Consider the following 26859-nt stretch of genomic DNA (forward strand, 5'->3'; position numbering starts at 1 on the left):
ATGTCGGCGAATAAACCATCTCCCCCACAAGGTTTTCTGGTGAGGAGGGTGTTTGGATTTGGACACCCAACAGGATTAAAAACAAAACCTGTCGAAGGGCGGAGGAGCTCCTTGTGAGCCAACGGCCATCCATATCTAGTGCCTAACTGTCTGTGGATGTCCTACTGAAGTTGTTACCATTTTTTTCGGAGGTTTGTGGTAGGATTTGCACTCTGGCTCCTGAAAAACCCTTCACTCTGCAAAAGATAAGAAAACCATCAAGAAAATTGAAAACCAACTCCATGGCCTGTACAGCTGCCCTCCACAGGGCAGCTCACCGGATGACAGGACTGGGGCAAAGCCTTCCGGGCACGCACTCTTTGATGATAGGAGGGAAACCACAGGGTAACCTTCTCGGGTCAGATTGCGGTAGACTGTGTTGAGGTGGTGCTGAGGTGTTGTCCACCAGACGGTGGTCTCCTTGGGTTAACCTGAGGCGGTCCCTTCGGGTGGGTGCCTGGAATGTCTTATTCCAAAGAGAGGATGATCATCTGTCTCTCTTATGTGAGCTCAAGCGTTTAAACATCGGTATTGCAGCTCTCTCTAAGGAAAAAAGGAAAATCTTTGGATCTCTGTGTCTGAAACGGTTCCATGGAAAAAATTGAATCTTGGCACATGTCAAGTATTCCACATGGGAAATGTGTGTAATTTTTTTTTGAGATGTCACAGGTGGCTTTGTTGTGACATCATAATTATGACATCAAAATATTGAATGCTTTATCTGATCAGAATTAAATTTTTTGAGGGTCTTCTTGTGATAAATTGTATGGGGGGGGGGGGGGGGAATTGATGATGTCATTGGTCACATTATTTGGCAGCCTTTTTTAAAACAAACATGAAAACCTTCCAAAATCTTCTCTGAAATGGCAGAGCAGGTCAAGGTAAAAATTTATAGGTATGACCACCTATCCATGAGGAACAAAAAGTTCCCCACCTATGATGTCATAACTCATAGGTCACATGGTTTGGCAGCTATGATCTTTTGTAGAATAAATCTTTAGAAACCTCTTCCCCAAAACGGCTCGACAGATCAGGGGGAAACTTCACCCACATATTCTCCATGCCTTGAGGATATCAGGGTATTCATAAATATAATCAATACGTCACATGGTTTGGCAGCCATATTGTATTGAACGAAAATCTAAAAAAAAAAATATTTTTCTTCAACCGCTTCATCAATTGAAGTGAAACGTCACAATTTTGATCTAGTAGTCATGAGGAATATATGTTTTAAATTTCAACCTGATTGGATGCATGGTCTGGCAGCCATAATTATGTAATGTTTTGAATATGGGTTGGAGGATTAAAATCAAACTTGCTGCAAGTATGTATGATGATGTAATAATGTGGGCCGAGGCATATCTGGTGACGTCGTGACGTCGAAGAGTGCCCTTCTAGTTTTAATGCAATTTGATTTGGATTTCACATGAACATAGATAAGATGTGTTGACAAACTGCAATGGTAGTTTGAGTTGTAATTTGTTTATTTAAAAAGTTCAATGATACTTGTCGATTAACATGTAGTTCTGTTATTGCAACAAAATGCAGATTAAGTGGAAGAAAAAAAAAACATTTTGCACTAAGCAACCAAACAGCAAAAATAAAATCAACAGTTGTTGTTGCTGCATTTAAACTTTTCATATTTACAGAAAACAATTGGAATTTTCTTTTTGGAATGGCGGTGCTGCTTCTCAACGTGCACCCTTTGAGGCACGAGAATCTCAGGCCCTCTGTTTCATTAGAATCACACATCAGAAAGCTGAGTCTCAAGGTCTGTTTCATGATCACGTAGACGAGTTGGTGGCCTTGCTGTTCTTTTACCAGCTCTGTTCTTGCTCCTCCTAACCTCCCACCTTTCTACCTAGCCCCTACCCCTCCAGGTCACCCACATTCTGCCAGAAATCCATTCCTTGTTAACCCCTCAAAGACAAAACTCAATAATCACCTTCATAACCCCCTCTTTTCTTACCTGTGGGACTGCTTCATGAGTTTGTTATCTCAAATGTTTCCCTACAGGATTTCCAGTTTAATGTCCACAATTAATTCATTCTCTCTCTCTCTCTCTCTCTCTCTCTCTCTCTCTCTCTCTCTCTCTCTCTCTCTCTCTCTCTCTCTCTCTCTCTCTCTCTCTCTCTCTCTCTCTCTCTCTCTCTCTCTTTCTCTCTCTCTCTATCTCTCTCTCTCTCTCTCTCCCCCCTCCCCCCCATTTGCACTACTGAGTTATATTACACTTGCTGAGACCTTGTTATCATCCTACAAATCCTTTTCTTGTGCTGTGATGCATCTACTTGTTGGCCCACTGCTTTGCCTTTGCCTCCTTTTGTCTGTTTATCCATTACCACCTGTTGTTCTGATTTTCCATGAGCCTTTATACCTGTATTTAAAAAGTTTTTGAAATAGTGCATTTAAAGATATGCAGGAAACATGATAAATGTGAATATTCCTGTGTCAATAAGCCACAAAAGACAAAGTAAATAATCCTTTTGTTTTTCCCTGAAATCTGCTCTCCAATGCAGTCTTGATAATGTAACATTCTCTTTCATCGTCAAAGCAGTTTTAGACCTTCGTGTTCCAAAATGGGCTGGGGCTCCACCATTCCACCAAGCTCTCCTTTACATTGTGAAGACTAAAGATCTGTGCATCATTATTATTAGTCTTCATGATGTCAAACCACAGGGCTTGCTTTTTTCTCATTGCCAAGAGCCCTTCACTCTTCTACCACCTCTTGCACTTGCACCTTACATGCGCATCATACACACATATTCATTCACTTCCTTGTTAACATTTTTAAGTCCAGTATTTCTTTCAATCTCCACTATATTGTGCCTTTTATTTTATCCTGTCAATGAAATAGTTTGCCTGAGTTTGTCCCACTACACTTCCCTCTGGTCCATTTCAGGTGGAAACGTGTGGTTATTTCACATCATCTACCCTCACTAATCCTCTGTACTGACCAGCACTCTTGTCCACTCCTATTCATTTCGCTTGTGAACATACATCTCAAGTCTGCTTGTGGACAGAAGCTGCTATACGAAAGATAACCTTCCAATATGAGCTTGCACCTTCTCTTTTATCCCAATATCACTGTTAATCTTCTACCCTCTGTCATGTAGCTTTTCTGTGTCAGCATCCTCTGTGTCTTTTTAAAACCACAATAGTGTTACTACCAATATGCTACTCTAAATAGTATGTCTTCATCTTATCCACTTCATTTACTGCCTTATATTATCTCCTGACTATTTGTTTTACCTTCCATCCAACAGCAATACCTTCAAGCAGCCCATACATCTGATATAATACACATGGGGTCATTAAATGTTCTATTTCTTCATCTCACCCATTTATTATTCCTGTCTTCACATGAACACATTCTGTGTGTCCATTATCCAATGAGACAGAGTCGTTGTTGGCTGAGCAAAGAGCTATCTTTGAGCAAATAAGAGTGGTTGCCAGACGGATGTTGAATATATGTCCTATTTGGCCACTTGTAACTCATTCAGATATGATCGGAGAAAGACAAATCATCAAAACGAGCAATGAATAAGGAATTTGAATCTATGCTCCAGAACACAAATGATCATTCAGAAGTGCAGTTGAATTTTCCTGCAATTAGAAATTATCCATGAAGATTTTGCCAGGTCTACACTATAATTGAGGTATTCTGCACGTAGGGATGAAATCAAAAGCTCATTGAGTAGCGAGACTTATTGGAAGTACATGATCATATGGCACAGGCGCACAGGTTGGTGAAATGCAACCATTGCGAGGTAAAAGCGTGTAACGTAGGTAAAGAAGGGTTGTTCAGTCTTGACGTTCAGGGGGAGCATGACATGGTCAGAGCATGGAGAGGCCAAACGGGCTTCCGGGAATGTGCTCCTCTCCCCACTTTATAATGAGAGCATAGTCTCCAGGGCTGTGCAGGATGTACGTGACATTGTAATGATGCCTGCCAGTGTGCATGACGTGCACTTCCTCACTGGGCAGGGATGGGCCATGGATGCCAACCAGCAACACACCATCACCTGCGGTGTGGGAGAGTCAAAGGCAAATGCCATACTCAAAGCTGAAACAAGAGAAGTGTAGCATTTAAGTCTGGAAAGTATATTACAGAATGAAATATTCAGCATTGGATCCACTTAGAGAAGTACATCTTGGCAGAAATGTGCACAAAAAATAAGACAATTACATATTTATTTTACTAAATTCAGTTGATTTTTCCATATTTGTCACACTTCTGACCATTACTTGCCATCATTCCATTGCAACGACTATTACTTGCTATCACTATTTTTACTATCAGCTGCCATCAGAGAGAAAAGCTGTAGAGGAAGATTGGCAAATTGGGCATATTTGCAAGTAAGATAAGCAAGATTAGGGCCATTAACTATAATGCTTGAGCTACACATGAGGATCAACATGGAATGCATTAGGGTTGTGGAGTGAGGGAAGTTTGAGGGAGGGGGTGGTGTGCCGAAAGGAAAGGAGGTTTCGAAGAAGCTGGGGAAAGAATAGGAGGAAGGCTCAGCGAATGGCCGTGATAAAGAATGAGGCAGTGATTTAGGAATGAGTCTGGAATGAAGTAAATGTTCTCCTCAATGGCCCTAGTTGATGATAAATGGGGTTTCTGAGACTCCAATTCAAATGAATGGGGGGAAAGGAAAAAAACTTTCTGACTCAAGCCCCAAAGGCCCAAAATAGGAGACTGATTTTCTCCCCACCTATTCCTTTCCCTCCCATACAAGCAAATATAAAATTGAGACTGATTTTCTCCCCACCTATCCCCTTCCCTCCCATACAAGCAAATATAAAATTGAGACTGATTTTCTCCCCACCTATCCCCTTCCCTCCCAGACAAGCAAATGTAAAATTGAGACTGATTTTCTCCCCACCTATCCCCTTCCCTCCCAGACAAGCAAATGTAAAATTGAGACTGATTTTCTCCCCACCTACCCCCTTCCCTCCCATACAAGCAAATGTAAAATTGAGACTGATTTTCTCCCCACCTATCCCCTTCCCTCCCATCCAAGCAAATGTAAAATTGAGACTGATTTTCTCCCCACCTATCCCCTTCCCTCCCATACAAGCAAATGTAAAATTGAGACTATGAAAGATTGAGACTTACTGATTAGAGCACTTCTTCCCTTTCATATTTTCATTCCACTCAAAGAGCGAACCAACGAATATCTGTCCATGTTCTACTTTAGGGAATAACTAAATTTTCTTCTAACATTCATTTCCATCGAGTGTATTCACTTTATCTCTTCAAGCACGAAATAAAGGGAAGTTTAAACAGCTTTTAAACGTGTTTTCTCAAATTCATTCAAAGTAAGCTGTTTCATTTTCGTGTTAAAATGAGTCAGTCTGGAGTCAGCCAAGCTGCCTCGCCCGAACTAAGCCAAAAATATTCCGAAGTCATTTCCTATGTGGGACACACCCTGAAAAAACCATTGTTTTCACATTTCATTGACGTGATTAACTTCCCCTATTTATTGCTTCGTATGCTCGGGATTCGTATTTATTGCTCGGGTTTCGTATGTTTTATTCAGAGAATGGAGTATTTAGAAGAGAACTCTGACCTTGCAGATCAATCGTTTTCACAAGATGACAGGTGAGATCCTTAACCCAATTCATTATTTGTTGTTTTATTCAGAATTAAATCACTATACAACCAATAATTATTGTATGTCTTTTTCTTACAGGTTGACCCCAATAAGAACATCATTGATAACTGATCTTGAAAATGAGTTATTTCAATCACATGACGAGTGGCTAAAAATGAATGACTTCCTTGAAGACATTCGTTCGTTTAGAAAATAATTGAATGGCATTTTTCTCGGCTGGCAAGAAATTCTCTCACGTCCTTTAACCTTGAATGAGTCGAGTCAAAGGTGAGAAATTATCCGTGTGTGTGTGTGTGTGTGTGTGTGTGTGTGTCTTTGACTCATTATTATTATTATTATTATTATTATTATGATTTTTTTTCAGTTTAAACACCTGTCTGGATGACCCAAACACACAACTTAATCTTCTGGAGGAATCTGACACGACACTCTATCTTCTGGAGGTAAATGTTATATTTATTATTTTATTAATATCATAATATAATCATCTTTAAATACCCTAATTGTTGTTCACTCTTTGTTTTGAACAGAATATGTTAATCGAATTTCAAAACCAAAACAAACCATCAGACTGCTGCGAAAGAAGATTTTGTTCAATGTTATTACTTTTGTTTAATTATAAATACTTTCCTTATGATTATCTGATTTTGAATTACAAGAAAAGAATAAAGGAGATGTAAAGGGGAGGGGGAGGGGGAAGGGGGTTGGGGGAGGGTTAGGGGGTAGGTGCGCTCCCCCAATGACCCACCACCCCCCTCATACCTCTCCCCTCCCCTCCCGTGTGTGTGTGGGGAAGGGTGGGAGTGGGATGAGGGGAGCGGGGGGTCAAAGGTGGGGGCACACATGGGGCTGGGGCTTGTGTGTGTGGGTGGGGCTTATGTGTGTGGATGGGGCTTGAGTGGGTGGAGCTTGTGTGGGTGGGTGGGGCTTGTGTGGGTGGGGCTTATGTGGGTGGGTGGGGCTTGTGTGGGTGGGGCTTATGTGGGTGGGTTGGGCTTGTGTGGATGTGGCTTGTGTGGGCGGAGTCAAAAAGGGGTGGAGTCAAAAAAATTCAATGAATCTATGTCTTTTGTAATTCCTGTGAATAAAATGAACCTAAAATCTCTTCCCCCTCTAAATTACATAATTTGTAAGTCCAAGGAACTGTACCGACAACATCAACAATTTTTAAAAGTTCATTTGTCCATCGCTTGGTATGACCTTTTTCAAAATGAGATTTTCACCTGTATATTCTTACTACATCACCAACTTTGAACTTAGGCTTTCTGACATTAATCTCTTTTTCATAATCGAATTTTGTAAATGTTTCTGATGGCTTCGTTTTCGTTGAGGTATGAATCGTGTCGTTGTACTTATCTACAATGTCCTGAATTAAAGATAACCATTGTTGAGAACAGAGTTGAGTGAATTTTTTTCTACAGTCTCTCTTTTAAAGTGCGATTAAAACGCTCAATAACAACAGCTTTTCCTTCATTAAAGGTGCTGACTTATGTAATGTTGTTATTTAAAAGAAAATTCAGAAATGTTTTGTTGTAGAACTCTGTACTCTCATCAGTCCACAATTTTTAGGTTTTCTCTTGCTTTTATTGAATATCTGTTGGAAAGCTAACACAAGAGTATTACCTGTTTTGTTTTTCAAAGGAACAACTCATGCATATCTACTCCTGAAATCAATAACGGTGAAAGCATACTTGTACCCATTTTCATAATTGAGTTCATTTAAATCAGTGGACCAGATATAATCAACTTCCTTGGAATAAACCTTCCTTCTCTGAAACTTTGTGATTATTGGTTTATATAATTCATCAGCTAATTGCTCTTCAATCTTAATGACATCATTAGAGCCTATACGTTTTTTGAATTTCCAAGCCCGTTTCAATTTAGCACTGATCATTTTCTTCACGATGAACCTATCAACTTTTTCTCTCAAGGTTGGATTTTGTATCAGAGACAAATTACACAACATTTCTCTATCGGCTTCATGTTTTTCTTCCAACGTTGTGCGATTTCTATAATCAATATCGTGCCTCATGCACACTTCATCAACCCTATTGATAGGATTGCTCCACGGTTTAGGATTGTCAGCCTCATCTAATCTTTTATTCAACTTTGTTCCTGGACCACAGAAAGAATACCCTGGTCGATGTAATTCCCCTGGTATTCCAGTTGTTGTAAATTTACTTCCTGATAAAAACTTTTGTATATCTCCCCCTCATTTGTGTTTGGTGATGAATTCACTCTTTTTTGAGCCACACACCGAACATGTACCTTTTTGTATAACCCTATTATTTTTACTTTTAACATACGAGATATTTTTACTCTCGGTTTTCTTTTTACATTTTAGACAATAACTCATTTATTTATGTGAAAAATTCCTACAGAGTGCAAAAACCTTTTTAGTTTCCAACAGGCACATTTGAATCTTAATTTTTAAAACATAAAGAGTCCTCACAAATGTCTTCACTCTCTCCTCCATTTATTTAAGAAAAAAATGTAAAACAAAGTTAATTACACTAATATCATCAACAATATAATCTTTTCCTTCTTTCTCTTCTTCATCTCCACTTTCTCATTTAAATCTTCTCGCTGAAACCGATGTTAAACCGTTGACGCATATATTTCCAATAGACTTGCCAATTCTTTGTTTTCCTCCTCGGTGAGTTGAGATTTATTTATTTTCTGTAATACCTTTGATCTTTTTATAATCTCACTGGTTTCCATATTTTTATATTTATTTATTCTCTCCCTCTCCTCCTTCTCTCTCTTCTCCCTCTCCTCCTTCTCTCTCTTCTCAGTTTCTTCAACTCCTTCCTTATACTTGACTATCCTTGAACCACTTTCACCCCATAGAATATCATACATATATTCATCTGGATTACTTGATATTCCTACATCCAAAATAAATTTTTTTACAACAGGAAACCAATAAAATTTCTTCTGATTTTCAAAAAGAGCCTTGCGTTTTCTTAACTTTAAAATTCTTTCATTATTTAACATTTTAATTAAATCCAAAGTTGTTGGTTTATTAACATCAGTATAAAGCCAATCTTTTATTGAAAATACCTCATTCTTATGTTGTAGAACATATTTATTAAAATACCGAATACCCTTTTCTTGAAGGTATGCTTGGACACAGAAATGATAATTTTCTTGAAGCCTTCTTGCTGTCATTTATGTATCAGAAATATATGACAGATTAATATAATGACAGGAAATACCTTCCCATCTTCCCATAGTTAAATCAGTTTGTATTCCCTTACTTATTATATATAATCCTGTTCTTTGTGTTTTCATGATATAAACTATGGCAAAGCCATTATTGATTTTATCCTTATTAAATTCTTTTATTTGTTGTTTGCTAATCGTGCTTCCACAAAACTCACTCGGCACCAAGTGGATAATATTCTTCCTTACAAGACTGATTTAATTATTCCAGGTCTTCGAGGTTAATTTTAAATGACCAATTATACCCTAAATCATTCATATTATATCCCCATTGTTCTATTCTCATACAAACGATATGCCCTTCTTTATAAAATTTTATTTTAATTGGAATTGTTAATTCTGTATGACCTGGAGATAAAATCAACACTTCTGTATCTGTTGAATACACAGCCGTTTTATTTAAGGATATATATTGTGATAAATCATTTAATCTCACCAAGTCATTAGTGTCAGTTGGGCTTGGATAAATTATTAATTGATAAGCATTTTTTCATGTTAATATTTTTGCTACACGATATTTCTGTCGTTCAGCCTGTGCCTTTGTGTAATAATTTGATAAATCAATATCCAGTTCTTGGGATACACCAAAGATAGAACCATCTTTACCAACATAAGTCATTTATATTAGATTAACAATAATGTCATTAAAAAAAATATTTTTGTTGAGGTGAAATATCACATAAAGACATAATTGACCACAACACTTGGAATTTAATTCTTGGACTTGAAATGTTTGATAAACACCATTCTGTAAGAATTTTATTACTTCAACAGGTGGTGGAAGACCAAAACTATCAAATAATATTTGTCTTGACTATTAAAAATACAAACCCAATGAGAACCGTTCCCATTATTATCTTCTAAGTTCCAAATAATATTCTTTGTATGTTTAGACACATTTGTTTATTCATCTCTCATACAAATAACCACATTATGAATTATTAATTTCTTACAATATTTGATAAGTTCTAAATTTGATGTATTCTTTCAAATTCTTTAAACTACTCATCAATGCTCATTTATTTATAAGAAAGATATAATCCATTACCCCTTTTCGTTAATTTTACACCTGCTTATGCGATTGAAGAAAGCATATCTCCAACAAACAATCTCGCTTTATCAGGCAGACTTTCAAGTTTTTCAGCAAAATCTACAATTACACCACTTCCACTAATTTGTTTCTCCAACTCTTTGTTATGTCTTTCCAATTCTTTTTGAGCCTGGAGTTGAGCCTTCCTTTCGTTGGCAGTTTTCACTGCTGCCGAAATACCACCCGTCAATGCTCAACCGCACTTAAACCAGCAAATAAAGGAATTAAAAATGGGAGAAATCCTCTACTCATCTCTCTTATTGAATATTTCTTCAACATTGGTTTTGATATTTAAATTTCAAGTGAGCCAGTATCGTTCAAGATTTTCACCTGTTCTCTTGTGAGCAAAACATCAATTATTACTGCTCCTTTTCTCTGAATTGTATTAACATTAATCATTCAAGGCTTTTGATTTTGAATACAAGATGATAGTTTATGAAGATTGATTTGATTAACATCTACCCCAGTTGGCACTTTACTACTCATTTATTTATCAAAAAAAATATGTGAGACTAATTATAACACCATTATCTGTATTAATCTGTAATTCTCTTTCTTCCAAAAGCAAACAATATGTATCAACTTCTTCATTCTCTCCTCTTTCAATGTATAGGGAAGTATCCACTTGATTAGACTTTACAGTTTCCTTTTAAGCACTCAGGTCAATCGCATAGATTGTATACAAACTTTTAAATACTGTCATATACAAAATGGGTTCTTTATTTCCATTGCTTTCACACACCTTTTGGTAAGACTTGTATGCTTCAGCATAATCATTTTTTCCCCAATTAATTTCCAATCTATCTCGTGGATAAAATGTTCCATCTTGAGAAACGCGAAGTTGTTTCACCTTAGTAATCACTCAATAATAAGAGCATTAGGAGAAATAAGAGCATTAAGAGCATTAAGAGAAAGACACTTCATTATCATTTCATTTCTGCTCAACAAAGACACTTATACCAAGAACCAAGTTATTATTTGTGAATATACTCGATGGAAATGAATGTTATAAGAAAATTAAGTTATTCCCTAAAGTAGAACATGGACAAATATTCGTTTGTTCGCTCTTTGAGTGGAATGAAAATATGAAAGGGAAGAAGTGCTTTCATCAGTAAGTCTCAATCTTTCATTGTCTCAATTTTACATTTGCTTGTATGGGAGGAGGAGAAAATCAGTCTCAATTTTACATTTGCTTGTTTGGGAGGGAAGGGGATAGGTGGGGAGAAAATCAGTCTCAATTTTGCATTTGCTTGTATGGGAGGGAAGGGGATAGGTGGGGAGAAAATCAGTCTCCTATTTTGGGCTTTTGGGGCTTGAGTCAGAAAGTTTTTCCCTTTTTCCCCATTCATTTCAATGGGAGTCCCAGAAACCCTCTTTATCATCTGCTGGCAATGAAGTGCTTCCTTCTCCTCTTGATGAAGTCAACCTCTTCACTGAGCGTTTTGCTGAAAACTCTGCACTGAAGACCACAGACACCTGTTGCCTGCTTTTCCTTCCTGTGTTGACACCAATTTTTCCGATATCATCTTCATACCCAGGAAAGTTGCTGAGATTAATTCAAGGGTTTCACATCTCAAAAGCTACTGGACCAGATATAATCCAGGCAATTGCTTTGTAGATGTGTTCACCTGAAATGTCTTCTGTTCTCTCAAAATGGTCTCACTTATGTCTGTCAAAGTCTGTGTTTCCACATATCTGGAAGCAGGCTTCTGTAAACCCTGTCTTTGAAGGCTCCGGTGAGAAATCAGATCCTCCCAACTGTCAGATCCTTCCTATTAGCCTTCTACCCATTATAGTGGGGCGGCTTAGCCCAAATATTCAAAAGAATTGTGCATTTTGTGATACAAGCACCAAATTTGGCAGAAATGTACATTAATATGTTGCGAACATTTTCAGATATTGGGCCACTTGAAATTCTCTCTTTATGTCCGCCATATTGGATTTCAAAATGGCCGCCTCTTGAAATGTACATTTGCTATTATCTCTGGACGTAATGCAGCTATTGACTTGATTCTGGTATCTAAATGTATGTTTTGGGGGCAAGGAATCCAATGGTACCATTTTCAACTTAATATTATCTATCACAGTCTGTTATATAATTTTATTTGGAAATTATCTTGGCAAATATTGGATTCAACACAATACTTTGAAAAGAATGTCTTAGTTCTGTAAACTATACTAAATCACTAGTAACAACTCAGACAAGCTCATATATATACTGGCAGTCTAAAATATAAATTCACATCAAGTGACTGCAGCAGCACTGTACATCCTGCAACGCCGTGCCTACAACCACTACTGTCTGGGAGAAACCAGGGATGCAGAGGACCTTCCGGAGTTTGAAGACTGGTGTTGCCAGAGAGGAGAAGACATCCCCCAGTTTCACTACTGGGCAACCGTGCTGGAACTAGAACTGTTGGTTCTAGTGTATGTGCGTTCTCTCAGGCAGGGATCGTTAATGATGTACCTCTATGCTCTGACAGAGCTGGTCCCCTGGTTCCATGCACTGGATTACACCCACTATGCTAGGTGGATACCAGTGCACCTGAAGGACATGGCCGAACTCACCATCAAACACCCAGATGTAGCCATGAAATTCAGGGAAAGCCACTTCACCGTTCAGAAAACACAGAGGGTGTTCTCTTCAATCCCGATTGACCAGGCACATGAGCAGAATAATGCCTGCATCAAAGGAGATGGTGGAGCAGTTGGGCTCACTGACAACCCTCGTGCCCTACGTCGCTGGATGGTTGCGGGACCAGAAGTTACCAGGGCGATCGAAGAATTCCAGGATGGGAACCAACACTGGAGACGGCAAACAGCAGACACACGTCATCATGATCAGACGCCAGGTGTACAGGCCTCATTTGTGAAAGATGTTCGCTCTCTCGTCGGTGGCATAGAGGAGATGGGCAACCCATTCGAGGAGGAGAGTCAGGATGTTGTCAAACTGGACACAAAGGAGATCGCAGATCCTGCTGCTGTGGAGACCGTGATGAATGCCAAGAGGATTGGCCAAGAGCAGTTCGAGGCTTTCACCAGAGAGTGTCTGTTCGACAGAACAAAGGCAGTGGACGCACCCATTCCTCGTAACAAGCTGAAGGTGTTCAGCACTTCCACTCCAAGAAGCCAGAGCATAGGACAGCAACAGCTCACCTCCATCAAGAATGACCGTGAACTCTTTGCACGCCTGTACATTGGCTGCCAGATGAGGGATGGAAACCTTGAGGAGTTCTTTTGTCATGAGAATCAGGCATGTCCTCCTGCATTGTCTGATGGTGGAAGCCTCTGCACTGGTACCAAGAGTGATCTCCTCACATGCTTGGAAGAAGTCTCCAACGCAAAGACAGAGACTCTTGTCACGACCTGTATTGTGCTTGATGGAGCAGCCATCGTCCAGATGCTGAAGCCGGCTGCATCAAAGACCTTTGAAGAGTATGCACAACAGATCTTCATCCCATATATGTCCACGAAGCTGCAAACAGTGTCACGCCTGGATGTGGTCTGGGATACTTACCTTGCTGATTCACTGAAAGGTAGTACACGTGCAAAGTGGGGACAAGGTGTGCGGAGACGTGTGGTGGCTGCCGCAGCCATACCAGGAAACTGGCAGAACTTCCTACGAGTGGACAGCAACAACACTGAGCTGTTCAGGTTCCTCTCAGCAGCTTTCATGGAATGGGTTGACCAGGAGGACAAGAAACTCTTCATTACTGATGGAGAGGCAGTGCTCAGCAAGCCACTACTGCCAGATCTGACCTCACTCGCCCCATGTAACCATGAAGAAGCTGACAGTCGGATGTTGCTGCATGCATCTCATGCAGTCCAGTATGGACACCATGCAATACTCATCCGGACTGTAGACACCGATGTTGTGGTGCTGGCAGTGTCCCTGGCACAGGAGTTGCAACCAGAAGACAAACTGTGGCTGGCATTCGGAACAGGCCAGAGTTTCCGATACCTAGCAGCACACGAAATAGCAGCTGGATTGGGACGAGAGAAGGCTCGTGCACTGCCAATGTTCCACGCTCTAACTGGATGCGACACTGTATCTAGTTTTCATAGACATGGCAAGAAGACTGCGTGGGCAGTCTGGAAGGTACTGCCAGAACTCACTGAGGCGCTGCTGCTGCTGTCCTCTGCACCTCGTGACATACCAGACGATGCAATGTGCATCATCGAGAGGTTCGTGATGCTGTTGTGTGATCGAACCAGCAAATGCACAGACATTGACAAGGCCAGGAGGAAACTCTTCGCAAGGAAGAACAAAGTGCAGCTCATCCCTCCAACGAAGGCAGCTCTGGAGGAACATGTCAAGAGGGCAGTGTATCAAGGTGGACATGTGTGGGGTCAGATACTGCTGCCAGCACCAGAGCTACCTCCACAAATCAACTGGGGTTGGTCAAGGACTGGAGAAGGACAGTTCACACCTTACTGGACCAGGCTAACTGAGGCAGCTCACAGCTGCATTGAGCTGGTTTCTTGCAAGTGCAAGAAAGGGTGTGTGAGGTGCTGTAAGTGCAAAAAGGTTGCCCTTCAGTGCACAGCCCTCTGTGTGTGTGTGAAGGGGACTGCACATGACGATGAGTGAACAACATACATGTACTTGTGGCAATGCTGAACTTGTTAACTTGACACTGTTTATGTCCACGTATCTTCAGTACCGGTATATACCTAGCCTCAGATACCAGCACACCTCGCCTCAAAGACTAGACCATGTAGCATGTCAGTATTATACCTAAGACATTTACAGAACTAAGACATTCTTTTCAAAGTATTGTGTTGAATCCAATATTTGCCTAGGTAATTTCCAAAAAAAATTATATAACAGACTGTGATAGATAATATTAAGTTGAAAATGGTACCATTGGATTCCTTGCCCCCAAAAACATACATTTAGATACCAGAATCAAGTCAATAGCTGCATTACGTCCAGAGATAATAGTAAATGCAGATTTCAAGTGGCGGCCATTTTGAAATCCAATATGGCGGACATAAAGAGAGAATTTCAAGTGGCCCAATATCTGAAAATGTTCGCAACATATTAATATACATTTGTGCCAAATTTGGTGCTTGTATCACAAAATGCACAACAGGTTTGCTATGCTGCTACACTATTATGAGCAAAGTGTTTGAATTCCTGATCAAACTGCAACTCATGAGTCATCTGGAAATCCACAACCTCATTACCAATGCCCTTTTAACATTCAAGGTCTAATGATGATCCATAATCACTGAACATGTGACTCGCAATTTCGATCATGGTGGTGAAGCCAGGGTTGTTGTTATCGACAGGTCGAAGGCTTATGGGCCTCATCCTCAAACCAAAATCATGTGGCATCTTGTGAAAATTGCTTGCTACAATTTCTGACTTCCTTCCAAATCGCTAAATCTCTGTGGAACATGAGGGACAGTCATTCCCTGCCCATAATATTAATGCTGGTGTTCCTCAGGGCTCTGTGTTGGGTCCGACATTGGTCTTCTCTTATATCAATGTTCTGCCTGATTGTATTCTTTCACAGTTAACCATTTATACAGATGACTCAGCACTGTATTTGACCTACCCAGGAACCATGTCTCCTCCTTCCCATGTCCAGACCAGTGCCACTTTCAATCAGGACCGAGAGAGTGTGATTAACTGGGGGAAATGACTGGCTCATTACTTTCAACGAAAAGAAGACTCACTTGTTCTCTGTGTCCAGCTCAAGATCACCATATTTTACAACCCTGTCTATGGATTATTCACTTTTGCAGGATCTTCCTGGTATCAGTGTGCTTGGTTTGCATATCAGCTCAAACCTCAGCTGGGAAAAGTGCATCTCTCGTATAGCTAAAAGAGCATTTCAGCACCTTGGATGCTTATTTCGTCCTCAGCGATACCTTCTGCCAACTTCTATGCTCCATATGTACAAGGCCACTATATGATCTGTCATGGAGTATTGTTACCATATTTGGGCTGGTGCTCCGACCTCTCACCTATCTCTCCTTGACAGAATCCAGTGACGTGCTGCCAATCTGGTGGGTCAGGAATTGGCATCATGTCTGAAGCCTCTCTCAGTCTGCCGCTCTGTTGCTTCTTTGAGCCTTTTCGAAAGATATTTCCATGGAATGTGCTCTGAGCGTCTCTCACAGATTGTTCCACCTGAGCGTACTTTTAGTCACTCGACACGTTTGGCAATTTCTTCCCATCCATGCACTGTATCTGTCCTGAGGAGTAAGACTATGAAGTACTCTTCTATTTTTTTTTAACCCATACTACATCACATTGGAACTCTTTACCTGCAATCCTGCTTCCCCCTCAATCCCAACCTACCTAAGGTGAAGAGGAATGTAAATGGATTTCTTCTTTGTGTTTAATATCTATACTTTCCTTTGTGTTGCCCTCACCTTGAGTGATCTTTGGCTTTGTGGCAGGTGAAATTCCATGAAAACACATGGATGGGTGAATGAAGAGAATGAAATGTTAGGGATGAACGAAGCAGAAGCAAAGGGTCCAGGGAGTGATATTGAAATAGATGGGAGGGATGAGATCCATGTCTTTGGGCTGAAGAAAAATTGTGCAAAAGTTATTGTCTTTTATCAAGTCGAGGGCCTGTGATGCCTGGACCTGATAAAAAGCAAAGGCATTGATGGGGTTGAGCACGGGGCAAGGGAGATGCAGTTTATCTGTGAATGTGATATTAATGGATGCCAAAGGCATGGATGTATCACAGTGATTAATCTGCCAGTGTGGGGTTTTGTGATTTGTCGGAAGGAAATGAGATACAAATCAAGGGAGCTGAAGCAGTGGGTATTAAATGCAGTGAGAAGGGAAAGAGAATGTTTTTTTGTATCCATTGTCAAGGCTTGTATAAGAGCTAACATACAGAATGGACATATAACAAAGAGAGCAGGAAACAAGAGGGGAGGGAGAGGGAAGCACAAAGCAAGAGGGAACAGAAACATTAGGAAATGTGTGGATAGGAGAGGGATGGGGCGGGGTACACAGGGTAAGCAAGATGGACACTACAGGGACTTTCAGGAAGGAAAGCAGGAAATTTGAAGGAGGTGGGTTTGGGGTGGGTTAACAGGGTAAAAAAGATCATTGTTTTGGATGGGGGAAGATATGAGATGGTGGTGAACAGCTGTTTTGAAGAACTGGAGGAGAGATTGAAGAGAGTGTGAAGGTTTGTTCCAAAAGTGGGGAAAAAGAGGAATGAAAGAGTGAAGGTGGGCAGTGATTCTCGATTTTGGTAGTTCCACCAGAAGGGAGTTGCTGGCGGACCTTGAGCGCCATGCGGAAATATAGGGGAGACAGAGTACAGACAGAGTGGGTGGGGGAGGGGGGTGAGGCCATAGAGGAGACTCCAGAAGACAGAAAGACCACTGTCCTGCTTGCGGTGAGAGAGAGTGAGGCCCAAAGACTCAGCCTCATTGCGGAAGATACCAATGATCTTAAAAGTCTTGGTTTCCACAGCGTGAAGCCGAGCTAGGTGTGAGGCAGGAGCACCATCCCAGAGGGGAGAGCAGTACTCCATCAGGCTGTGGATGAAAGCTTTGTATGTGGTCAGGAGCTCAGGTGTGCCAAGGAAGGACATTGCATGACAGAGGATGCCCAGTCGGCGACTGGCTTTGGAGGCCAGCTTGGAAATGTGGCTTTTCCAGGAAAGATCATGACAGACAGTGAGACCCAGAAGCTTGAATGACAGGAGAATGACAAATTGAGAAAAGGTAAAAATTAAGGTGTTGATAAGGGTAGAAAAATATCAGAAACAAGACTCATTCTAAATGAATGGTCAAGAGGAAGGAAGGTAATGGTTTGTTTTCACATTTTGTTCTGAAATGGGTGTTGTTATTGATCAAAAATATGTACCACATAATTGGACATGTTGTTGAGGAATATAATATGGCAAAAGGAAATGGAAATTCAATAAGTATTGGGGTTACTGTGATAAAGGGTGCTCGTGCAGACTGGTGCTACACTAATGTCCAAATGGCTGGACAAATCACTCTGTACCAAGCTTTGTTTAGCCTCACGCGTTCAAACTATACTCCCACATGAAAGAGACAGACTGGGAGAAAGAGTTATTACGGAGGGAGTCTTTGAAGACACCAAAGTATGCAGACACCTCGATGCCAGGCCTCGGAGTGATGTTGTGTAAGACAGAATGAAAGGGTATGCAGAGAGAGAGAGAGAGAGCCATCCCACTCAGGAAAAGGACATGACATGACCTGTGGGAGTAGGAACAGCTGTGGCATGTTCTGCAGCCATGTTCATTTTAAAAATCGTGCTCAAACAGCAAAGAGGGTATTGAGAGTGCCACATGCTAACCACAACTGGTTCAGCAACTCCATCGCCCTGACTCAAGGAACAGCTGCACCTCTGCGAATGCTAGTCGATCTTATCTGCTGGTTTGTTGGGTTCTCAATGAACCCACTGCCTTACTGGTGTCTGAGACAACAGCCAAGCAGGCACTTCCTCTCTGGTTGTTTCGAAAAGGGCAAAGGGCCTGTGTTCTCTTCCTCACTCCACAGCACTGTCAGTCTGCAGTGTGGTCCTTAAAGGCGAGTCGCGGACTCGGATTCATCTGCTTGCTTTGGTTATACGAAGATCACCCTCTGGGGACTTGCAACGCGACTGGCCGGTCGGACTTCTATCTGTGCGCACTCAAAGGGGCAAGCTTCGCTTCGAACGTGACCACAACAGACTTCAACGTCAATTTGTATTCTGCTGGGGTTTCATTAAGAACTGGGTACACGAGATAAGTTGCCGACTTGAACGACATGAGTTTGTTCAAAACTGCATTGAAACCTGTCATGTGTGTGTAACTTTGGGAAGTTTTAAAATTATTGTGCGTTTCTTGATAAATCAATGTTATGGGATGCTATTAAATGGTATTTGTGTCTGAAAGGTAGACAGTGGGGATCAATAAATTATTAAATATCTTGTTTCGTGTCGTACGTTGGTTTCACCTGTTAAACAATAGATGGGACATATTATTGTCCGTAAAGCTTTTTTGCCGTGCTACCCCTCCGAGTAATCGGTGCACTCGCGTCGGTGCTCGGAGGAAGTACGAAATAAGAATATTGAATAAAAGAATGCAGGAGAGACATGAGAGTTATTGAGTGAGTAAAGGCGAACAAGCACCATATGGGGAAGTGGGGGAAGATCAAGAGGAGAAAAATAAAGGGCGAGATCAATGGTCATGATTCATTCTGCTAACTCATCCATAAACACAATAATATGGACTGTGGAACGAGGGGTAACTGGAACGACCTTGGTGAGAGCTGCATGGACACGACACTGATGCAGATAGCGATACCGTTTTGAACATTCATTGTTACATCGAACTACTGTGTCCACACATATCCATCTGGGTGGGGTTGGATTGTGTCTGTATTAATGTGTGTTCATTTAACACAAAAATGTCCCATATCATACAAGGTGATGTTTCAATGCCACAGAAGTGCTGTGATGCGAACAGTTGCTTTATCCATACCAGCCTGACTACAGTCCACTGTGAAGCTGCTCAGCTGGCCTGGGGAGGCCTGCGTCACTCCCACACCTTTCACCGTTACTTTGCTGGCATCACACTTGGCTGGGAACAGGCTCGTCGTGGTATTGTGGTGAGGCAGCAAGTCACGTGACCTGGCCTCCAGCACCGGTGAGATTTCTTGTGCATTCTCAGTGCTTGTCAAACTCGAGCCTGTAGGTGGGAGAAAACATTAAGGTATCACATCCTCTAAGAAACGATATAGCTAATTTAACATCATGCTTCTCTCTGAGCCGTCTCACCCTGCGTTGGATTCCGAATGAGGTCAGATTAATTTTACTAGAAATGCCATTCTCATGTTCTGATGCGCTGCACGCAATGACACAAAGGATGTTGTATTCTGGAGCAATAGTCATTTGGATTGGAATGTATAGCCAGCTGTCCCGTTTGCATCAAGGTTCTCGATGTTAATGATCGTGCAATGTCTTGCAAAAGGAGTAGGCCAATGTGTGCCTGTACCCAATCCAATCTTCTTGCTTGTGGTCAGCTGTCCAATTGGTTGAAATCATCAGCATAATGATCATGTTTTTTTGTTTTTTTTTAATCTGGTCGGCTATCCACATGACACAATAAGACCTATTGTAACTATAAATGCAAATCCTCAAACATACACAGGCTAAAATAATTTGGTCAGTAATTGTGCATTTTCTGTTTGGAATAACATTGAATTGCATAATATGTTAAACATATCTGAGATTTCACGAGCTTTCCAATAATATTGGACCTACACTTCAAGTCAAGGGAGCTAAAACGGTGTAGCTGAGATCAGTTTGCAGGATGTTTCATCAGATTAGTAAGTCACATGGAGCTTGAATTGGACCACCACCACCACCACTATTCACCAGCACCCACTACCACCAAAGGGAAGTCACCCCCTACTCTTGGGAATGGCATGACACCTCAAAAGTAGCAAACTTACCTTTGCGCTATGTCGTTTGGGTTTGATTCCAAGCGTGACTGTAAACTGTTATTCTGATGCTTTGCGGACAGGCAGGGCATTACACTGATTATACTGTACCGTCCTCTGGAGAGACCAATAATCTGGCTGTCCAATCTGCTCGTATTTGCTTGTAGATGTTAAAGATCCCACATTTTCTTTGAAAAAGAATTGGCCATTGTGTCTGGTATATTGGCCAAGTTGTAATTGCCTACCAGAATCTTTGGAGAATGTGGCATAGTTAAAACCTGATCAATGGTGTTGTTTCTCACCAGACATCTTCACAGTAAAGGGGCTTCTGGGATGTGCCAAGACTCTCTAGATGTGGTGGATACATTTTTGTATTCCAGGAACTTTGGGTATTGAACAAAAACGATAACCCAGACGGCATTCATCATAAGCAACAGTCACTTTGGATAGTCCGTCTACACTGACAGCCAGGGAACCCAGGTCACCTTTCCTTGCCTCCACCATAAACTCGAGAGTGGAACCAGTTGGCTGTGGTTATCATCGCTAAGCTAAGGATAAAATAGTAACTATGAAATCAGTACGAGAGTTCAAGCCCACTGTGCCAGTACCAATCCCGAATTTCTCCATCAAGTGCATACACTATCCGACTGAAGGCCACAGGACATCCATTTTCATTTGTGAAAACTACACACATATTCATGATGCATATAATGAATATGGACATATCGTGAAACTCTGGGATTCCAAAAAAAATTCCATGTTGATGGTTGTTTAGCTTATAAGTGTGTGTGTGTGTGTGTGTGTGTGTGTGTGTGTGTGTGTGTGTGTGTGTGTGTGTGTGTGTGTGTGTGTGTGTGTGTGTGTGTGTGTGTGTGTGTGTAATTTGTGCATATAATGTGGATAATGTCACCGATAATATCTGGATGATCACATATCAATGTGTGTGCATATAATCTCCCGACATAAAAACAATGTGTGCTTGTCCATTTGTCTGTCCCCTTCATAAGGACGATTTCAGAAGGGGTTTAAAGGCCAATCTTTTAACACGACTGTGTGTTCACGACGGTCTGTTTTTGAGGATTAAAAACAACTCGATGATGTGTACCATGTGCAGAGTAAAATGACTGATCATTTATGTCTGTAGGTCATCTAATAATTATAAGATACTAGTACGGGCCCATAGGTACATGCCCTTAGGTGAGTGCCAGTATGTGCAGCCTCTCTCTCAAACCTCGAAAAGGCACATCCGCGGGTCCTCAGCAATATTCCTGGCAAGTTTCAATCGTGCAAAAGAAATAATAAATTAATAAATAAATAAACATTAATTGTGATGTCATTCGTGATGTCATAGCACCGTGTCCTGTCATTGGTCGACAGATAAATGGCTGTAACTTGGGAACCGCTCATCCGATTAATATCAAACCTTGAAAAGCACATCCGCGGGGCCCCGGCAATATTCCTGGCAAGTTTCAATCAGATCGGACCGTCGATCGTGCAAAAAAAAAAAGAATAAATAAACATTATTTGTGACGTCATTCGTGACGTCATAGCACCGTGTCTTGTCATTGGTCGACAGATAAATGACCGTAACTTAGGAACCGCTCGTCCGATTGACATCAAACCTTGAAAAGGCACTTCTGCGGGGCCCCGGCAATATTCCTGGCAAGTTTCAATCAGATCGGACTGGCGGTTGTCGAGAAACGGCGGTCGCAGACAGACAGACACACAGACATAGAGATTGCTGGAATTATAGATAGGTAAGCACACCTGACACAAGGCCGAGGCTTCAGACTTTGGTATGCTCACGAGGCTGTACTGTCTAACTCTAAACGAAACGTTCCAGAAGATAAAGAAAATATGATCACATTTGTACTTGTAGCATTTTAAAATAACGTTTTTTTCTTGCTACCAAACATCATATCTTCCAGTCTCCTTGAATACTTCGAATAAGATAATTCCAACCTGTCATTTTCGACAGACTTTTATCTGAGTATGTGTAATATGTCTGGATGGCTTGGCTTCGGACGTGTCCGGGCGGTGTTTCTCTTCGGGCAGTGTTTATTTCCGGACATGTCCAGGCTGTGTTTGTCTCTGGGCAGTATTTATAGTATAACCGGTCGAAAATGGATTTCACACATTATTTTGTTTCCATCTTCACTGTTATTTGATGCAAAATCATTTTGATGAGACAGTATGAATCGTAATTAACGCTCCACCGCAGTCTGCCTTCCCTTCCTTCACCCCTCACTCTCCCTCCCTTCTCAGTCCCACACCCCTCCTTGCTCCCCCTCCCTCTTTTCTCTTCCCCCCTCCTCCCTCCTCTTCCCCTCTCTCTATCTCTCCCACCCCTCTCCCCCCTCTTTCTCTTCCCAAACCCCCCTCTCTCTCTCCCATCTTCCTGCCCCCTTATTATTCCCAGCAGTGAAGCGACGAGTGGTATTTCCTAGTTTCCTTATACAAACTTCAACACGTCATTTTTATCTTTTTTTTTTTTTTACACAGAAAACCAACATTTATGCTCGAGGTTTATTAATGACATAACTAGTCTATATTACACCCATTACCTCCTATCAAGTCCCCCCAACAATATATATATATATATATATATATATATATATATATATATATATATATATATATATATATATATATATATATATATATATATATATATATATTGGGCTGTACCATACTCTTTACAGAGTGTTCATGCGCTGAAGCAGTTTCTTGACAAGGCTTATGCTGGATGATTTGTCATTCTCTTCTGAACAGTCAGTCAGGGCAGGAATTCAGGATCTGCAAAGGGGGCTGGTGATAGCTTGCCTACTCTTTGCGAAGGATATCGTGGGATCTTTGAACTAATGCTGGCAGATAGGATGCCCATTTTAATGTTCATCCTGGGAATAGTGCACACATTGATGAATTGCCCTGCATGCGAAACACCACCGGGTGATAGTTTGTAACGAGGTTGAGACTCTAATCACGGATAGAAAGCTCAGAGGTGAGTGTGCGTATCTTGAGGTTATTCTGCCAGCCCTCTGTTTATAACTCTAAATAATTTTTTTTTTAATGTTTAGGTTAAAGATCATTCGTTCATTCCATTTCGTATGCGACCTAGGGCTGCTGGTTGCATCATTGCTGGGGCCAAGGTTGTGCTGCTGATGCAGCGCACCTTGCATGTTAGGGCAGGGATTTGTAATTTGGCCAGGTTGCTGCCAATAGCTCACCTTCTCTTCGTGAAGGAGATCCCTTCTAACATCTAACATCCTGGGAGTTCTAACATCCATCAACAAATTCTGGTAGTCGGTCCGCCCAGTTTAACGTCCATCCGAGGGACGGCGCACAAATTGATGCCTCGCCCTGCATGTGAGACACCAGGATGACAGTTTATAACAGGGCCGAACTGGAACCCAGGCTCGACGACTCAAAGGTAAGGTTTGCTTAAAAAGGGAGTATCAAAGAGAAAGGTTATTATTGCTCTTTATAAATCCACGTTAAGAAAAATATCAGTTACGTAAATGGAAGTCATTTACCTGGCATGATGGGCCACAGGCTTCCTCATCAACTCGTATAATAAATGTGTAAATTCCTCCATGGTAATAAACACTTTCAAACTGACGGTTGAGTGGTTTGTGCTGGTGGACATGTTACCTGTGGACCCTTCCTGGAGGCCCCGACCAAACGCAGACGCAGCAGAGGGTTTGGTTTCTTTGGCAGACTCCCTCATGTTGGCTGCAAACAAGGTTTGTTCATCCAGTACCCTCTCCAACACGTCCTCATTTTCATGGGTGGCAAATTGGGCTGGCATGAGACCTTCATCATGGCAGGTCACCAGTAACATAAAGGATGAGACGATTGTTAAAAAAAAAAGGACTGGTAAAGAGAAACAGACCCACAGTATCAACACCACAGGCCAACTATCTCTCAGGACACAAGGAATATAGAGAAACCACAATGGACCGTCATTACAATGACTCGAGACAAATATTGATGACAATTATTACAAATTTTAAAAATATTCACTTATTTACTTAATTGCCATTGTTTTATCAAAATTTATTTGAGACTATTCATTTGAATGCGAGTCGAGAGTATGAGGCTTGGCAGTAAAATTGGAGGGACACATTCATTGATTAAACACCAGCAAATACAACCCGTCGCTTCACTGACGGGAATATTAAGTGAGGGCGGAGAAAGAGGGATAGGAGGAAGAGAGGTGGGAGAGGAGGGGGATGGAGAGAGGAGGAGGTAATGGGGAGCAAGGGGGTGGAGGAGAGGAAGGGGGCAATGTGAAGGGGGAGATGGGAAGGGGGAAAGAGCGAGGAATGGATGGGGGGGGGGGAGAGCGACACCTCACCAAACATCGCTATACACTCTAAGGGGGTGGGGTGTGAGTGAGGAGGATGGGGGAGAGAAGAGGGGGAAGTGGAGAGGGGAAGGGGTTTTGGGAGGAGGTATTCATGAGGGGAGACATGGGGGGAGGGCCAGTACAGGATTGAACAAAATGGTGTATGTTAAAACAGCATTTTAACACAGCACACGGAGTCTGCCGGGAGATGTCCATGGTGGGTGGCGAGGGGAAAGGGGTAAGCATGAGGGGAGGTGGAGGGAAGGCACTGTGATGGAAAGTGAAGGCAGTGTGAGGGCAAGGGAAGGGAAGGCAGCAAAAGGGTAGGGGAAGTCAGCACAAAGGAAGGGGAAGGGAAGGCAGCATGAGGGGAAGGGAAGGCAGCATGAGGGGAAGGGAAGGTGACGTGAGGGGTGGGGAAGAGAAGGCAGCATGAGGGGAGGGGAATGGAAGGCAGTGTGAGGGGAAGGGAAGGTGACGTGAGGGGCGGGGAAGGGAAGGCAGCGTGAAGGGAGTGGAAGGGGAGGCTGCATAAAGGGAAGGGAATGGAAGGGAAGGCAGCGTGAGGGGAGGGGAAGGTGATGTGAGGGCTGCAGAAGGGAAGGCAGCATGATGGGAGGGGATGGGAAGGCTGCATGAGGGGAAGGGAATGGAAGGCAACGTGAGGGGAACGGAATGGACGGCAGCGTGAGGGGTGGGGAGGGAGGGCAGTGTGGAGGGCGGTGAAGGGAAGGCAGCATGAGGGGAGGGGAAAGGAAGGCTGCATGAAGGGAAAGGAATGGAAGGCAGTGTGAGGGGAAGGGAAGGTGACGTAGGGGTTAGGAAGGGAAGGTGACGTAGGGGTAGGGAAGGGAAGGCAGCGTGAAGGGAGTGGAAGGGAAGGCTGCATAAAGGGAAGGGAATGCAAGACAGTGTGAGGGGAAGGGAAGATGATGTGAGTGGTGGGGAAGGGAAGGCAGCATGAGGGAAGGGGAATGGAAGGCTGCATGAGGGGAAGGGAATGGAAGGCAGTGTGAGGGAAGGCAGTGTAAGGGGAGGGGAAGGGAAGGGCAATAAAATGTGCCAAAACAGCAACCTTTTCTTTTTAATCATGGGGTTCCATATAAAACCAGGTGGGAGAATTTAAAACCCACGCTATCAATCTGGCAAAGGTCTGCCTGCATGCGTGCATGCTCACACATGCAGCAACCTTTGCACCCCTCTGGTCGGCTCACTCCGAATCCGATTTGTACTGGAGCTTAAATTTTGTAATTCGGTTTAGTTTAAGAGCTTCAAGAGGTCATGGCATGTGCAGAAATGAAATAAAGCCACGGACGCTGGTGTCTCCGGCCGTTTATAAGCATTGCAATGTATCCAGTGATTTGTAGGTATGTAGATTAGGCAATCGATGAAATGAGTGAGAAAAGTGGAAAAAAAAACTATCGTTAAGAAATCGTTGCGGCCTGTTCCAATTAGGTGAAGACATTGTTTAGCAGGCCAAAAAAAAAATAATTGTGTATTAAGACCCCATCGAGGCAGAGCAAGGTGTCCGTAGATGTGTATGATAAGGAAAATAATTAAATAAGCCATGAATTATCTTCAGAAGGGGTGTTTTAATTCATCTTGGAGTTCCCTTAGTATGCATGCAAAGTTTCAGGCTGCTACGTTTCATGGTTTTGGAGTTATGGAGGACACACACACACACACACACACACACACACACACACACACACACACACACACACACACACACACACACACACACACACACACACACACACACACACACACACACACACACACACACACACACACACACACACACACACACTCTCTCTCTCACATTTATTATTCTGGATTATTCTTACCTGTCAATAATCCCACATTCACGTAAAGGAAATATAAAGAAAATATCGTTTCGGGGCGGCAGGGTTTGCTTCTTTCAGCCTGTGCCTAGTCGGAGGTTTTATGATTCAATTAATTGTAATTATCTTGGCAACCTCTCCAGGTCTACTTGTAGACCACAGACAAGACGGTGTATGTCAGGCACACCCTAATGGTTGGGATGCCTGCTTGCCACACACCATCTTGTCTGTGATCCACCCTATATGTCTCCA

At 42.1% G+C, this 26859-nt stretch overlaps 1 protein-coding gene across 2 annotated transcripts in view; it reads right to left on the reverse strand.

The window, feature by feature from the left end:
- Positions 1 to 1505: 1505 nt before the first annotated feature.
- Positions 1506 to 26859, reverse strand: part of LOC147019876 (filamin-C-like) — a 281783-nt gene continuing 256429 nt past the window's right edge. For both annotated transcript variants that reach the window (XM_085894677.1, XM_085894676.1), the window contains 3 exons: positions 24067 to 24228; positions 19455 to 19661; positions 1506 to 4061 (listed from right to left, as the gene is read on the reverse strand). In XM_085894677.1, the coding sequence (XP_085750803.1) occupies positions 3874 to 4061; positions 19455 to 19661; positions 24067 to 24228 (557 nt within the window). In that variant the 3' untranslated portion in view covers positions 1506 to 3873. The remainder of the gene's footprint in view (positions 4062 to 19454; positions 19662 to 24066; positions 24229 to 26859) is intronic.

This window comes from Eptatretus burgeri, chromosome 9 (genome assembly GCF_056783735.1).
Source record: "Eptatretus burgeri isolate ZD-2024b chromosome 9, Ebu_testis_v1, whole genome shotgun sequence".
NCBI lineage: Eukaryota > Metazoa > Chordata > Myxini > Myxiniformes > Myxinidae > Eptatretus > Eptatretus burgeri.